A 16,958-nucleotide genomic window follows, 5' to 3' on the forward strand; every position below is an offset into this window, starting at 1 on the left:
TCTGTAAGATTCCAAAGTCCATGCTTTATAAGTCAGTTACCTGACTTTATTGCCTTTACCTTTACCAAGTATTTGATCTGATACAACCTGAGGGAGGGTAATTTAAGTTTGGTCTTATAGACAATGTAAGTGAATGGCTCTTGGTCCTGCCTGTCCTCCTTCTTCCCAGTAAGGTAACTGGTTCTTTTTAAAGGAAGTATGACTGTTATCCTGCCTTCATTCTGAAGGCGGAAGAGTTGTATTCAAATCAAATCACCATCCCAAGGCCGGGGAGGTAGAGGTTTCCTGCAGACTGGACCCATTCTGCAGTTCAACAGGTGACTTTAGGTACCAAGATTCTGGTCTGAGAACTCTCATTTACCTGCCTGCTCCACCTGTGTGAGTACTGGGGGTTAATAATAATAGAATATTTGAACATTTGTAGAAATGGCAGAGAACAAGGACTCGAAAGGTATTTGTATTCTGTTTAAAAATAGTTTTTCTATGTGATTGGTTGCAGATTAAAGGCCTACCTGAAGGTTTTGCTCACCCCAAAATAGGGTCCAATTATTCAGTTAAGACTGTAGAGAAGACATGGAAAGCTCTGCAGGACTTCACGGAGGGCAATGCCATCTTTACCTTCCCAAATACTCCAGTGAAGTGTGCTGGAGCCCCTCAGAAGATCATGTATTTATCAGAAGCCTACTTCAGAAAGGTATGCTTCCTCTTCAGTACAGAGGGGAGGGACAGACAGTGCAAACACAGTGACCACCAGAAGTCTGTTTTTTTGTCCCTATCATAGAACCTTTTTTATGTCTAAATTTTTATTACATATGTAGAGAATTGTATAATTTTAAGTTTACAAGAAAAAAGGGAATAGTCACTCATAATCCATTTGCTGTAATAAAGCTCCTGTCATCAATTTGACATGTCCTTCCAGAGGTTCTAACAACAGGCTTTTAAAGAATATTATTACCATCATACGGTACCCACCAATTCATTTGTATCACATACTATTAATTTTTATGACATAGTTTTTAATATGTGTATAAAAGTCCACTGAGGAACTATATTAGAGATTGTTTAAACACTTCCATATCTGTAATTAGACAATTAATTGTAAATTATTCATTTTTCTATATCATACTATCCTCAAATGCTTCCAAGTCAGGTTCAAGGTTTTGAATTTTTCTTGCTCTTGATATGCATTTTTGCAAATGTAATAGGCAAATGTCAATTTTAAAGGCAAACAAATGTTCAAATGGAACTTTGAACTTTTGTGGAAATAGATTTTGGGTGGAGGAGGCTTTCTCAGAATTCTCCGAACACCCTTTGTGTAAGGTCAGGTCTGCAGCTCAAGTATATCTGGCATGAGATTGTGAGGACAGCTGTTCTCACCCACTGTGCCCATGTCCGCGACAGGACATTTGGGTCACCAAAGTGTGGCTTGAACGAAGACACTGGTAGGACTCAAAGCAGCCTGTGGTTCTATAAAGGGACCCATGTGGAGAAGGGGTACGGAATCTGGGACTGAAGATTTGTTGAATATGCACTTGGGACTTGGCACTGGTCAGGACTCACCTGAGTTCTGTAAACTGCCAACAACCCTGTAGGTTGGGGAATTAAGAGATAGCTCCAGTTATCATTTCTGACTCTAAGAAAGTTTATTCTGGACCATAAGGGGTTGACACAACCTTTTGAGGTTCTTACCCATTTATCTTCTTCATATGGTGAGATCCAGGTAAGCAAGTTCTAAAAGGAGTGAAATAAATGAAAGGGCAGGACACCAGCTATTTTTTCCATCCTGGGAGTTCCCTTTGCAAAACTCTTTTCTCCCAAGTCTTGGATGTCCTGGGAGGAAGGTTCTCTCTCAGGTGCCATGAGACCTTAGCATTTGTGAGAATACTAGCCTCTTCAGAACACCAAGGCCATAGAAACTGTTTTGGTCACTGTTATTCCCTCAGCACCTATAGCAGTACCCGGCTAATTGTAGGACTTCAGTAAATACTTATTGAATGATGGAATATGTGAATATATGAATAAGCAGTTCAGCTCTAACCTTTCTTTACCTGGACTTGACCTTTACCTCTAGCCTTTGCTAGAACAAACCTTTAACTCATGAATGTATTTAGTTGTTATGTCATGGACAGAAAATAAAAAGAAGGTATTGGATCAACCCTCACCTCACCCTACCAGAGAATAGAGATATAAAGATGCAAAAAAGCTGACAAAATTTCTTTTGAGGGTTTTAATTCTTGTCTGGGTTAAAAAATATATGGCTAAAATATGCTCTGGTATTGGTTGTTTTTCTTCTTTCATTTTTCTTAGACTGGAAAGCGACCCAAGGCCAATATAATTTTTAACACTTCTCTTGGAGCAATTTTTGGGGTTAAGAAGTATGCAGATGCCCTGCAGGAGATTATTCAGGAGAGGAACCTCACTGTTAACTACAAGCAAAACCTCATTGAAGTCCGAGCTGATAAACAAGAGGCTGTTTTTGAGAACCTGGATAAACCTGGAGAGACCCAAGTGCTTTCAGTGAGTGTCAAGGCCAAGCTACTGCCTTTCATCTTGTCTGCTGACCTGAGGGTGGACACAGACTCCCATGTCCCTGTCCACTATCATCATGTGCCAGGGAAGGCTGGTTAAAATGAGCATCTGAGGGTATTGATTGGATGAGAGTTGGGAAGAACAAGTTGGAAGAGGCTGTGTCAGTGGGAGGCAAAGAGGGTTTATCTACTGGTGGCAAGTGATCTTTTGTCCCATTCCTTTGACCCTACTTTTTCTGGTACCACATCACTGGAAGCAGCCAAAAATATTTCAGCTTTCCAGTTATTGACTAGAGAGTTGAGGGAGGGTTTCCTGAAATGCAGGACATGGTGATTGTCTCAACTTGCTGCCTGTGAGAAGTAGCCCTTCTTGTGAGCAGGAAGCAACACTGTGGGTAGTTCAAGAATAATAGGGGTGTCTTTCCCCTATGGAAGGGGATGTTTGTTAATATCTTCCACTTATGCATAAAAGTCAGCACTTAGTCATTCTTGAAGTATCTGGCAGAGCTATCACCTTTTCTGGAAAGATCTAGTTTTTGTTGTAAGGGTTTGGCCTTTATGTGTCTCGGTTTCTTCTGTGAAGTGTTGATAGTACTTTATAGAGGCATTACAAGGATTAAGAACATGATGCAAGGGAACCTGGAAGAGAATATTTGTTTATACCATTCTGGCAAGAGCTGTTAGCAGTAAGGAAACATAACAGTTTTATGTTATTCATTCAGTGTTTAAGGAATAAAGGGTTCCATAAAAAGGAATTTTGAGATGAACCAAAGATTAGTCTTCAAAACATGAAAACTTCAAATTTTAAGCATTTTAGCTGAAAATCTTTTTAAAATCAATTGCACATATCTTCCCTTTCTTAAATGAAGTGCACTCAATATCATTAAAAATGTTACTGATGACTCAGGGTCATAACTTCAAAAATCTTATATTTGGAAATAATCTCAAATTTAGAGAAGTTTCAAAAAATAAAAAGAGCATAAAGAAAATTGTAAAAGTATTTACCTAGATTCATTTATAGTATTTTATGCCATTTGCTTTAGTTATATCATTTGAGCTCTCTGTATCTATCTATACATCTCTACCAATTTCCCAAAGATAAGTTACATACATATATAAAATATTTTTAGATCCTCCTTACCCCTAAATACCTTAGTATAAATTTCCTAAGTTAGGGGAATTTTCTTACATAAACACAGAAGTTACCAACTTGGTAAATTTGGCACAGATACTTATTTTTTTCTTTTTTTGGTACTGGGACTCAAACCTGTGGGTTTTTTTTTTTCTTTTGTTTTTAATTTCAAGACAGGGTTTTGCTAAGTTGCCGAGGCTGGCCTAGAATTTATAATTTATACTCTTCCTGCCTCAGTTTCCCAAGTCACTGGCATCACAGGTGCATACCACCACACCTTGCACAGATATAACATTTTAATCTACTATTTGTATGCATTTTTGTCAACTGATGCAACAGCATTGACAGTATTTTTCTCTCCAGAACAGGACCTTACTGACCTCTAATATGTAGTCAAATATTACATTTAATTATGAGGTCTCTTTAGCCTCTTTTAACCTGGAACATTTGTCTTCTATGGCATTGACCTTTTGGAAAAATACAGCCCTCCTTCTACCATTTTTTAAAAAAAATACAGCCTTTCACATTTGGGGTTTGACTGTATTTTCTTGTGATTAGTTTTAGGTGATGCTTTCTATACTGGACCATTGCATAAGCAATGTTGTGTCCTTCTAGGGAACCTCATTTGCATGTGCACAATGTTCATTGGCCCTTTACTGATGATGTTTATTTTGATCATTGGTCAAGATATAATCCAACTTTTCCACTATATAATTACTATTCTTTTTCTCCCCTGCTAATATGAAAATCTGTGGGGGAATACTATAAGACCATTTAAACACCCTACTCATTAAATTCTCTCTGTAGACTTAGCATCCATTAATGACACTTGCCTAGTCTAGTCTTTACTATGGTGGTTAGAAAATCAGAATTCCATCTCCTCTACCGGTAGGTTTTTGGCATTCTGTCACTAAGAGCCTTTCCTTCTCTCTTAATCAATTACTGGTATGGACTCATGAATTGTTATTGCCCCTAATAGTTTATCATTCATTAACATCTCTAATTATGTTGGTGCCCCAGTTGTCCCAGATTTGGTCAGTAGGACCCTTCCTACCATCTCCTGGGTCACCATGTTTTTCAGCACTTTTTTCACAGGATGTCCCTGGTCATCTGGTTCTACCAGTTCAGGGTTATCATTTTGAAGAACTCTCATATATGATGTTCACAGGGCCAACTGAAATAAGTAGGGCTAGTTACCATTTTACAAAAGGGTCTCTGTTTTTTGTGTTCATCTGTATCATTTTTTGTAGTTTTTCTGGCTTTCTGAAAATTGTGATTTTGAAAGATTAATTCCCCTATCTTCAGCTCTTTTAAATATTATTGACTGGAAAGTGAAAGAGCCAAACTTGTTAAATTTTACATAAATTAAAGGTGAATGGAATACAGAAAAAAGGATTATAATACCTGAATAGTTGCCTGGCTATAGTAGCGGATTGATAAATGTTGAATAAATACAACTTCCATTCATCCATCAAGGCTCATCTGAAAGATTCCCCAAACTGGGATCAGTGTCTCTTTGGATTCCCATAACACTCTCCTTACCTATTCTCTTGCAATACAATGTAATATGAGACAGTACAAGACAATACAGATTATCTTGTCTGTTTCTCCAGCTGGGTCCTGTCCTCAAGAAGGCAGGAGTGATGGGCCTTTTAATTAGGTATCCTCATTACCCAGAGTAGTATCTGGCAATGAGTAGGTATTAGAGAAATGTTTCTTGAGTGTACAGGCAGATGAATGTGTGGAGGGATAAATAAAAGGAGTAAAGAATGGAAATAAAAAGTGAATGGACCATGAGTGAGGGCCCAAAGCACAGTTCCATGAGCACAGTGTATGTATTTGGGTGAAGGAACTAACCTTTTACTTTGGTTCAACTATGCTCTGGATAGTTGGGGTTGCAGGCAGGGACTTAGATAAGTGAATGGTTATTGTTCTTCTAGGAAATTTGTAAAGAATGAAGATATTTATGTCTCCTTTGATTATAGGATTTCAGGTCAGCTATTCTTTCCTTTCCTAACATCTGAATTTTTAAAAAATCCACCAGAAGTCTCATAAGCAGTGGTTCTCAATGCTGGCTGCAAGGGAATCACCAGGGAAGCTTTTGAAATGTGCTGACACCTGGGTCTCCAGCAGAGATTTTGATTAATTGATCTGGAGTGCAGACTGAGGCTGGGGAGTTCAAAAATTCCCTAATGATTCTAATGTTTAACCAGGATGGAGAACAAGCACATAAAAAATTAAATATATAGCCTAATAATAGCCTAATAATCTTGGAACCTCAACAGAGAGCTTATGAGCTGATCTAGGTTTTCTAAGGTTTTAAGCATATAAACCTACTTTATATCACAGAGTCCTAGAATTGGAAGGGATTTTGGAGATTATCTACTCTAATGAATTTCTTTATGGATAAGCAAACTAATGACCTTATAGGCAAAGTGACTTATTCAAGTAACAGCATTCTTTTTTTTTTTTTTTTTTTTTTCTATCCCAAGACCCCCCTCCCCACAAACCCTAAAGAGCTGAGTTTTGTGATTTAAGGAACTGAGGTCATGGGACCTGCACCGCCAGTGCAGAGGGGTCAGACGCTGCTGCCCTGTTCTGCACACACCCGTCTCGGAGCTACTTCCTTTAGATGGCTGTTAGGACGGAAAGTACTGAGCCTCCATCGCAGCTGCTGGCCTTATGGGGGATGTTGTGTCTCCCCTCCTGGTCTGGCAGGAACTGGGTCTCAGTCTTGCTGAGGAACGTATGGGACACATAGTAAGGATTAAGTAAAGACCTGATTAACTCAATCCAGTAGGCCATGGTCCTGAGGAGCCTCCAGCCTGTGGGGAGAAAGGGCCTTTCCCAGATAGAGCCTTGGATCTGACAGGGGAGGCGGACCCCAGTCTCAAAAGGGATAAGAGGACTCCACTCACAGAAGCCCCAATCTGAGTGCAAAAGAAGTCACAGCCTCTGTCCAGTGGGAGCTGTGGTCATCTGGGGGTGGGCACAGTTCTCCACCAGGAACCCTGATCAGGTGGGGAGGATTTAGATCCAGCCCCTCACCACAGTGGATTGACAGCCAGGGGAAATTTGACATTTGAGCAGAGGAAGTTATGACTCTCCAGGGGTGTTGATGGCATCCTCCACCTGTAGCTAAGAGCTACTGAAGTCTGTAGGTCCCAGCACAACATCTTCCCAGGGACATGGGGACAGGTGAAGGGAAGTGAGAAGCCTGAGGCCTCTCTTCTGTCCCCTGCAGGGTGAGCTTTCATCCTTCTTGTGAGAACAGGTCGGGATGCAGGGCTGGGGAGGGAGAGGGAGCAGGGCCAGGGCTGCCAGGTCACAGGGGTGAGTGCCTCCAGATGCCATGCTCCAGCCTCCCCGGGCTCCTGCGTGGGAGGCCCTGGGATCTGAATAGGAACACCGATCTGTAGCAGGTACTAGGAGGAAAAGAAGGGGAACTGCATATTGTTATTAATCTAATTAGGGAAAAATCCCAGGGATGGCAGGTTTGCGTGACTCCCTGGCTCAGCCGCCCTGTTCCTGGGCTTCCTGCTCTGCTCCCTCTGTTGAGTGAGGGAATAACGCCCAGGGAGAGGGAGCAGCTGGGTGGCTGATGGGTGAGCCGGGGAAGGACAGTGGGATGAATGGAAGGTGGCCTGGACTTCACTTTTTGCCACTCATCCCCAGCACTGAACAATGGGTGTATAGATCTCCGCCAAAAAGACAGAATTTGGCAGAGTTTTCTACACCTTTAAGGTTGGCCTGGCTTTTTGTTTTCTGGTTACCCATTTCCCCTCTTCCACCTCCTCCTTTTCTTCCTCTTCTTCATTCTCTAGGACCTTTGAGGGTGACAAAGCTGGGAGGGTCCTTGTCAGCCAGGGATTTAGCAAGAGTAAAATCAAGAAGGGGGAAGGCACGGGACTGGGGTGTCGTGAGCTGCAGGGACTCTGAATGGAGATCACTCATGGGAAGCAGGAGGGACTGTGAGGGACCGTGAGTGTCAGATCCAGAGGTCCCTGAAGCTGGGTCATGTCTGATTCACTGTGGCGTCTTCGGTACCCAGCACAGTATCCAGCGTGCAGTACGGGTACGACAAATGTTTGTTGAGAAAATGAGTGGCATTATCTCAAAGACAAAGCCCAACCTGGGCTTCAGCCGACAGAAGATGGTTGAGGGGTCGAGTGATGTGATCAGAAGCTTTACCCCCAGGGCATAGGTTCTGCATGGGGGAGGGACCTCAGAGGAGCTAGTGGGGGCTAGTGCCTCAGAGGAGGGCACGGTCCAGCTGGAGAGAGAGCCAGCAGGACCGACTCTAAGGCCATGAAAGTGAGCGATTGCAGGTTTGCCGAGGTGCTCCAGAGCAGGAGCGCACAGTAGGAGGAGAGTCTTAGAGGAAGCTGTGCTCTGATTTGGGTTGGTGAGGGCAGCTGGGAGGGCGTGTCTGGAAGGAGCAACAGCAGGAGCAGGGGCAACTGATGCTCGTTGGAGGGGCACAGTGAGGAGGTTGTTCCACCGTGTTTAATAGGATCCTAGAACTGCAAGATCCTTCATTTCTTTTTCCAGATTGCCAAAGTAAGGCTCAGAAGGAGAAATCAGAAACCCAAGGTTACAAAGCAAATGCTAAGAGGACCAGAACCTTCCTGATCTCTGTCTAGTACTTCTCCCTGTACACCATATCACCAGCTACCCTTGCATATGGAGCATGGAGTGGACATTTAACCAGCTTAGTCACAACGTGTCAAGGGCAGAGAGGGAATCCTTTGCCCTTCCGTAGAACTGGATAATTTTCTTATCACCCCTTTTTATCTTAAATAGGTGATTTGACACTTTCCTCTATGTGTTTTGCTAGTTGACCCAATTTCCCAGCTTCTAACATGGCCTTTGCCAGTTTCAGGGACTCTGAGTACCTCTTCTAGAATAAAATTGAAGGGCTGGATGTTATAAGTTGACAGCTAAGGGTCAGAGAGAGAGGAACCAAAATCCACCACCACCTTGATTTTAGTAGTAATAGAAGCATCAATAGATTCTTTCAGAATATTAGTGAGTACTACTCCAATACCTTATATTCCCCCATGTCTTCTGCTGAAGGGAGCATGTGGGCTCAGTATGGAGAACTCATGTCAACCAAGAGCACAGCTCTTTAGTTTATCACCATCCTCCATGGAACATGTATGATCTTGGAGACTGTGTGGATTGGTTTAAGCACTCATTGTACAGTACTCCATGCAGCCATGCTGCAGTGTAAGGAGTAAGGAAGATGTATGGAGGGACAGTTTGTAGGGCTCTAGAGTGATTGAAAAGATGCAAATTTGGATATTCTTCTTCTGTATAGTATGAAATGCTGCATGTCACACCGCCGATGAGCTCACCAGACGTCCTCAAGGCAAGTCCTGTGGCTGATGCTGCTGGCTGGGTGGATGTGGATAAAGAAACTCTGCAGCACAAGAAATACCCAAATGTGTTTGGGATTGGGGACTGCACCAACCTTCCCACATCAAAGACTGCTGCAGCAGTAGGTAGGATAACCAGCTCTGTTTCTCCTCTCAAACTGATGTCTCTTCAGGTCTCCATTGTAACAAAAATAAGAGTTTGGCACAAACAACATTACACTAATAATGGAAGAAATTCTTGTGGCCTAAAAATGACTTTGATCTTCCTAAGGCAGTAAGAAGTTGTCAATGAACCTAGTGTTGTATGAAAAAGAAGCTTTTTAATGTTTTCCCTACCCCGTTTGTCTGCTTTTTCTTTGTTTTTTGTCTTTTTTAAAACTTTTATTTTTGCCTACAGGGGTGTTCTACCACTGAGCTTCATCCTTTGCCCTTTTTATATTATTCTGAGATAAGATCTCACTAAGTTGCTGAGGCTACCCTTGAACTTGTGATCTTCCTGTCTCAGCCTCCGGAGTTGTTGGGGTTATAGGTGTGCCCCACAGTACCCTGCTTTATCTGCCTTTTCTAGGTCAGAGGGGTTGTTTTTAGGGAAAGAAGCCTGAATTTTCCAGTTCTCTAGAATTCTGTTATTTCTCATACTGCCATACTCAAATCCTGGGCCTTCTGGGCCCCTGACACCAGATAGGTTGGCTATTATTCTCTTGCCTGAAACACCATAAAGCTAGAGAAGCATTTGTTTCCCTAGAAAACACATGCAAGTCAATGAAAGCTTGCAGACCAGAAAATTGTTCTGTTAAGACAAACACAGCGGAGCATGCCCTGATTGGTACACGATTAAGGCCTTAGCCTGGAAAACTAAATTCTTCACCTCCATGTTCTGCTCTAGCAGTGATGGGGAGAATTGCCTTTTAGATTGTGTCCTCTACGGACAGGAACTGTCTTCTCTGGATGTTATAAAACATGGACCTCCCTGCTGATGTGTACGGTAGTGTTTGTGTGAATTACATACCTGTGGAACATACTGTGCTACTTTCACTACTTCAACATTAACTCATTTTGTCCCAATGTCCCAGATGTGGAACACCTATAAAAACTTAAATATCTTTTATAAAATGTATATATAAGCACACAATCATAATATAATTATAATATTATACTATTAATTGATATAATTATAGATAAGTGCCAGATTTCCAATCTACTTTAATGCACCTGTGTCAACTGCATTGAAATATTCACAGAATTTAAAACTTGGGATGTAATGGGTTAAGACAGACTTTATAGGAAACTCACTGAGTGACTTTTTCATCATTATAGGTAATTCGATGGTCTGAGATTTTTAATTTCAGAAATCTCAAACCAATGAAAAATTAGAAGGAAAGTACAATGAATACTCACATGCCTTTTAAGTATTAACCAGTTACTAATGTTTTGTGACATTTGCTTTGTCACCCTTGGTACTTTTTGCTGAATCATTTGAAAGCAAGTTTGACATGGTGATACTTTACTTTAAATACTTTCATTCTTCATCTCCTAGGAGAAAGGACATTTTCCTCCACATCTATATAAGACCATCATCATGTCCAAGAAATTTAATATTACTTAATGAAATCATCTTATATATTATCTACTTTGAATTTTTCCAGTTTTCCTAAAAATGTCCTTTGTAACCCTCCCATCCCCTTAAAATCCTGTCAAGGACCACATACTGCACTGGTTGTCACAGTCTCTCTGGTTTCCTTTCATCTAAAACAGGCCTTCTGACATTTGTAGTTTTGCTTTTATGACATGGGCAATTTTGAAGGGTCTACACATCTAGACTGGTCATCTCGTAGAATATCCTAAATTTAGAAATTGTCTAGTTTTTTTTTTTTTTTTTTTTAAATTTTGCCCTGCTAAGCAGTTGCTCTTACCACTGACTCACATCCCTAGCACTGTCTAGTTGTTTTATTATGGTTAGATCCAGGTCAAATGTTTTGGCAGGAATCTATACATGAAGTTTTTTATCTCCTACTGTGGCACTTCAGGAGCCATTTTGTTAATTTTGTCTTGTTTTTGGTGAAGCTCAATTTCATTACTTGGTTAATTAAAGAACATCCATTTTTTTCCTCCATTGCCCAAACACCTTTTTTTCTTTGTAATTTATATGTAGTCTGAGGGGCAATACTTTGAATTACATTCATTTAATGCAAGCCTGCAGCATTTATATGGTAGAAATACTGTGATGGGAGGCCCAGACTATGTAACTTTTGACTTACTTCTTACTTAAGCATTTAATTCAATATTTCAAATAGATAATATTAAATTCAATCAAACAAAAAGTAACATGCAGAGCCTTGCTCCCAGTCCTGCCTTCCATTGGCTCAGCTTCTATGTTCCCCCAGCCACGAAGAGAGCGTCCCTGTTGTTTTTATATCTGTTTTCTGTGAGTCTATATTCCCTTATATGTTTTCCAGAACTATTGTACAGATCCACCCTTGATTTATATTTGTGTTCTTTTCAACCCATTTCATATCAAACAGTACTGCAGTGAATGCTCTTCTTTGTCATTGCACATCTGTGACTGTCTGCTTGCTTGTGTCTTTAATGTCTAAATAACAATAGTCCCAGCTTTCTCCAAGTAGGTCTGGATTTCTCATTAGGTTCCCCTCTGCCAGTCCTTTGAGTGTCTGGAGGCAATGTTCACACTCACTCTGCAGTCACTCCTTTGCTCTGTTTGCCTCCCAGACTCTCCAGACCATTATGCTATTGTGAGCAAAACCTTGTCTTGCTGTGTTGAATATGGCTTTCTTGGGGCTCCTGCCTTCCTCTGCTTCTCTCTGCCCTAGGAATCTCCCTTAATTACCCACAGCTCAGCACAATCAAGACCCAGATGTGGCATTTAACAAAGATTAACTGAAGGCTTCAGTGTAACAGAAGGAGGTGGTAATACAGGGAAGAGCACAACTCAGGTTTGCCTGTGCACTTGAACACTGAAGTGTGGCTGTTTGCTGGGGCCTAACCTCTCTGCAGTGGCACCAACTGGCTGGCTTCTCTCCTTTTCCACTGGCCTTGTTGCCCTGCAGCAGGGGCCTCCTCAGGTCTTCTCAGTGCAGATTCCAGACTCCTTATGGACTTAAAGACAAAGTTTTCCAAAAGGGAAATTTTATCTTTAGAAATAATGCTTTGCCCACAGCGAATAGTGGGCAATTTAATAGCTTTAAGCAGAGTTGTTTCCTCCTCTTTTTTTTTTTTTTTAACCTCTTTATTCTAGGGGAAAAAGAATATCCTTATTGCTTTTTTAAATTTGAGCATAAGCAAACTACACTTTGCAGGCCAAACACAGCCTGCTGCCTATTTTTGTACAGCTGGCTAAGAATAGTTTCTATGAGGGAACATTTATAATCAATTTAGTGATAGGGAACAATAACTTTCTTTACTTATTCTAAACAAAATTCCATTATTCTACTAATTAGTATTAGTAGACCTAGATTATAAAGTTTTATTATTTTTTGAATTTCATTAACAAGACTTTTTGTGGAAGGTTGTTTTTCTTTTTATTATCTAAATCTTTGCTTTTGGTGTCTTGACCCACAAGATTTAAATATTTTCTGTACAGAAAATAATTTCTGATCCCTGATTTCCCAATTACACTTTAATGAAGCACTTTACGATACAAAAGCAATGTATCTTTTTGTGAAAGCAAACCGAGTGTTTTACCTCTAGACATAAAGTAAACCCAATGTTTTATTTCTGAATTCTGCTCATTTCTTTGGAAGGGTAGTCTTAATTATCCAAAATTCAATCCTCAATGGGGGTTATATAATATTAAGTAATTATTGCTCATATTTTTGGATATAAGAATGCTATTGTTTTTGAATTAAAGTCACCCTCCTATCAGAGATACACAGAAATATTTAGTGAGTAGGTATGACGTCTGTCTGCTCTAAAAATATTACTTGTGTCACACACACATATCTCACACACACACACACGCACACACACAGAGCATGTGTGAGGGGATAGATGAAATAAGAATGGCAGAGTTTGAACATTTTAATAATTAAAAAGTCAGCTTCTCCACTGTTGCCATTGTAAAACAAAGACACACATATGTAGGTATGCTGAAAGAGAGAGGTCAATGTAGATAGATGCATGTAGACAGATCTACATCTATGTCCCTCTGGTCTAGCCTCACCCAGGCAATCCTGCAGAGTGGAAGGCATGATATTTTTCAAGTTGGATATGCTTGGGGCTGCCAATATAGGCTTTCTGTGAATAGATACATAGGGGTGTCCTGGATGGCCATGGGACACAGCACACAGACCAAGCTGACAGCCATCAGCCCCCAGGAGGAGGGGGAGCAGGGTTGGAGTAGGACCATCATTAAAATCCTGTTGAGGAGAGATGGCTCTTTAATTTCTAAACAATAGAGACTTCTCTGTGGGCTTCAGATGACTGAAGGAGCCCCCTACTCTGGTAATAGAACTTCAAATCCTAAGGTGGGTCTTGTTCCACTCATAAGGTGATGGGAAATGGAATCTTAACTTGTCTACATTAAAGTTGTTTGCAAATTAGTTTTCATGGAAAACCTAGATACTTATATTTTTTCTGACTTTTCCTCTTCTCTTATAGCTGCCCAGTCAGGAATACTTGATAGAACAATTTCTCTGATTATGAAGAATCAAACACCAATAAAGAAGGTTTGTATGCCTTGTGATAATCAGTTTTAATTATCACCTTCTGTTCTGTGTGAAGGTGGTGTTTTCCCACAATCTCGCCACTTTATTAATTAGTTTCTTCAATACAGGCACTTTAGTTTTTGCCTTCAGTACTGTTTTTTGGTGACACAACATATTTTTAATTATACAAAAAATTAGAATGTACAAAAAACAAAAGAAAAACATTGTAACCACTCAGAGCAAATAATAAATTCTATAGTTTGTATACAGTCCCATAAGGAAGCTACTTCCCAGTTGAGTCTTATTTTACAATTTTAGTATGATGGCTACACATCCTGTCCTCTGGTGACTGGCTACAGTCGTGTGATTCTTGCGGAGTTTGACTACAAAGCTGAGCCACTGGAAACCTTCCCCTTTGATCAGAGCAAAGAGCGACTTTCGATGTATCTCATGAAAGCAGACCTGATGCCTTTCCTGTATTGGAATGCCATGCTAAGGTAGGTGCATCACCTGGTCCTGGTGTGGAGAGCACCCCTTTTAGCAACAGCACCACCTTGTGAAGCGTCATGAGTTCAAAGGGGCATTGCAGCTTCCACTTAAAATGGGGCTTGCTAGTGGAATGCCCATCCCTCCACCGCCAGGCTGTGACATTTCTTATCAGTGATGGCAGCATTTTGAAGGATTCAGAGCCTCAGCCCCACTAGGGAGGACCCTCACCCCTTGGGTGAAGAAAAGGGGTTCACTCTATCACCACAGGGAATGCTGCCTCTTTTCTTCATTATGGCAGTGGCTAAGTCTTCTGTCTTCCATGTTTTGGCCCTTTTTTGCTGGTGGATGAATAAATAATAACAGTAAATCATTTTCACATATCACATACTTTCTCATCTGCTACCCTACTTTTGTTTTTGTTATGTTTGGGGAAAAATAAAAATGATTAGGAGCACACACTTTGGAGCCCTGCCTGGGTTTGAATCATGCATCTGCCATTTACTAATTTTATGTCCTGGGTAAGTTGCTTAAACTCTGTATTTAAGTTCCTTTATCTGCAAAAAAATTGCCTATCATAAGATGGAGATTAATGTGACAATATAAGAAAAAGCCAGGTAAAAGTAGTCATGTGATAGTGGAGTAATGCAAATTAATAATTCCTCTCTTTGTTCCAAAAATTGATGATCTCATTTGACTTTTCCAAACTCAGATGAGATTGGTAAGTCAGGATATCTATATTAGTGGTCTTCAACCAAGAAGAATTTTGCCTTCCAAGGGACTTGTGGCAATTATCTGGAGACATTGCTGGTTGCTAACAACTAGAGGGATACTAATAGCATATAGGGGGCAAAGGCCAGGTTACTAGTAAGCATCCTAAAATGCATAGGATAATCCCTGTAATAAGTAATTATCTGGTCAAAATTTCAATATGGCTAAGGTTGAGAAATCCTGACCATTTAATTCATGAGCAAGTGAAAGCAGAGAAGATAGAAGTTTGCATGTAACAGAGGCTTCATACAGGTTTGCTGAATTGAATTGGCATGTTCAGGCTCATGCTACAAGTCAATGTCAAAGCTAGGACTTGAAGTAGATTGTCTTCTTCTAGTCATGGAATCTTTCTCCCTTGGTAGACAAATTTTACTTTGTGTGCTGATAAGCATGCTCTGTGATCATCCTGGCCTCTACTTTCAACATCCTGCTGGCTGGTGTCACCCCTTCTCTTTTGCCTCAATTAATTTCTGTGTTTTTTTTTTTTTTTAGGGGTTACTGGGGAGGACCAGCCTTTCTTCGGAAGTTGTTTCATCTGGGTATGAGTTAAGGATGGCTCAACCTTGCTCTCCTTGGATGGCTTCTATACCACAAATGCAGTTACTGATTGACCCAGAATGGCATGAAGGACTAACCCTGTAAAGAGTTTCTTCAGTATCTCAGAATAGCCACCAAGTGGGCTGCCCAGGGTGGGCTTGGTTGTTTGGAAATATTCAAATGAAAGAATAATAGACTTCTATTTTCTAAATAAAAGTTTGTAATTGATTGAGTTTTCTGAGATATTTCTCTCTTGACTGGTAGGAATGAAAAATTATAGCATTTGGGAGAGAAAACAACTGGTGTTAGTGGAATAATTTATTGGATATCTACCATGAATATTCAACTTCTGTTATTCAGAGTCACAGAAAAGTCATTTTTAGGGGACAACATTGACCCCTTGACTCTTTCTGCTTTAGGACTCAGCAGGTGGACCTGCAGCCCAGCTGCTGCCCTTCTGGTCCTTTGTGCTGTTGGTGCTTTCTCCAGCCAGTGACTGAACACCATGTGTGGGCATGAAGACCAACCCATTCCTTGGGATATGGGACTCCTAACTGAGAGGTTTATGCTCTAGGAGTCTCCATCAGCTTGACTGAGACTTTCTTAGAACTGCGCTGAATCTGAGGTTTCCTGCTCAGTTCTCCTTCCTTCCCGCTCTCCTTTATCAGGGTTTCAATCTGCATCATGGTCTGAAAGCACATCCCATCTTCTCCCATTCTTTCTCTTTTCTCCTCTACAGCCATTTCTCCCACAAATCTTTGGCAACTCTGATTCTCCCATGGCACCCATTTCTCAGAGATGTCCACACAGTGAGGGTGGGTTAGAGGAATCTTGATGTGTGTGGCAAGCCTTTGCTCAAGTCATCTCCAAATTTGGTGAAAAAAGTTTCAAATGAGTTTGCCCTGGAAATATTGGAGGAAATATTCCAGTTTATTTGAAGTGCAGCAGTAGCTTCAAAATAATTTGCTCCCAATTCATTTATTGTAGAAGTTTAGTTTTAGTTCAATATGGCTTTTCGAAGCCACATGCATTTCATATTTATAAATGCTCCTAAGAGGAAAAGGCATAACAGTCTCTACAATGCCTTAGGTTCTTAAAACACTGGTTTTTGCAGTTTCAGAGAATGGGACTGCGATTCCTGGGAATGACTGAAGCTCTGGGTGGAGTAACTTTGAAATTCTTACAGAGTTAACTCAAGCCTCCTGGGTCTGTTTGTGACAAATGTATAAAACTTTCAAGCATCAGGGAATTGCTTCAGGATGCACATTATGCCATCCAGAATTGATTGCTAAGGCTGGAGGGAGCAGTGATCACTGTTGGCCAGCACATTGGTCTCCAGCTCTCACTTCTCTGAGCTAGGAAAGATAGAAATTGTGCTGAATTCCAGAAAAAACTTGGTCTTTGAAATCTTATTACCTTATCCACACATGTGGGCCTGGCCGAGGGAGAGGTCTTTCCTTGAGAC

General features: G+C 40.8%; 1 protein-coding gene across 3 annotated transcripts in view; it reads left to right on the forward strand.

Annotated features, from left to right (window-relative positions):
* The window catches only part of SQOR (sulfide quinone oxidoreductase), a 48,365-nt gene extending 32,631 nt beyond the window's left edge, over window positions 1-15,734 (forward strand). For all 3 annotated transcript variants that reach the window (XM_079125205.1, XM_079125203.1, XM_079125204.1), the window contains 6 exons: window positions 500-694; window positions 2,308-2,517; window positions 8,981-9,164; window positions 13,653-13,720; window positions 14,018-14,196; window positions 15,449-15,734. In XM_079125205.1, coding sequence (XP_078981331.1) covers window positions 500-694; window positions 2,308-2,517; window positions 8,981-9,164; window positions 13,653-13,720; window positions 14,018-14,196; window positions 15,449-15,506 — 894 coding nt within the window. In that variant the 3' untranslated portion in view covers window positions 15,507-15,734. The remainder of the gene's footprint in view (window positions 1-499; window positions 695-2,307; window positions 2,518-8,980; window positions 9,165-13,652; window positions 13,721-14,017; window positions 14,197-15,448) is intronic.
* The last annotated feature ends 1,224 nt before the right edge of the window (window positions 15,735-16,958 follow it).

Source organism: Sciurus vulgaris, assembly GCF_902686455.1.
Source record: "Sciurus vulgaris genome assembly, chromosome: 2".
Taxonomy (NCBI): domain Eukaryota; kingdom Metazoa; phylum Chordata; class Mammalia; order Rodentia; family Sciuridae; genus Sciurus; species Sciurus vulgaris.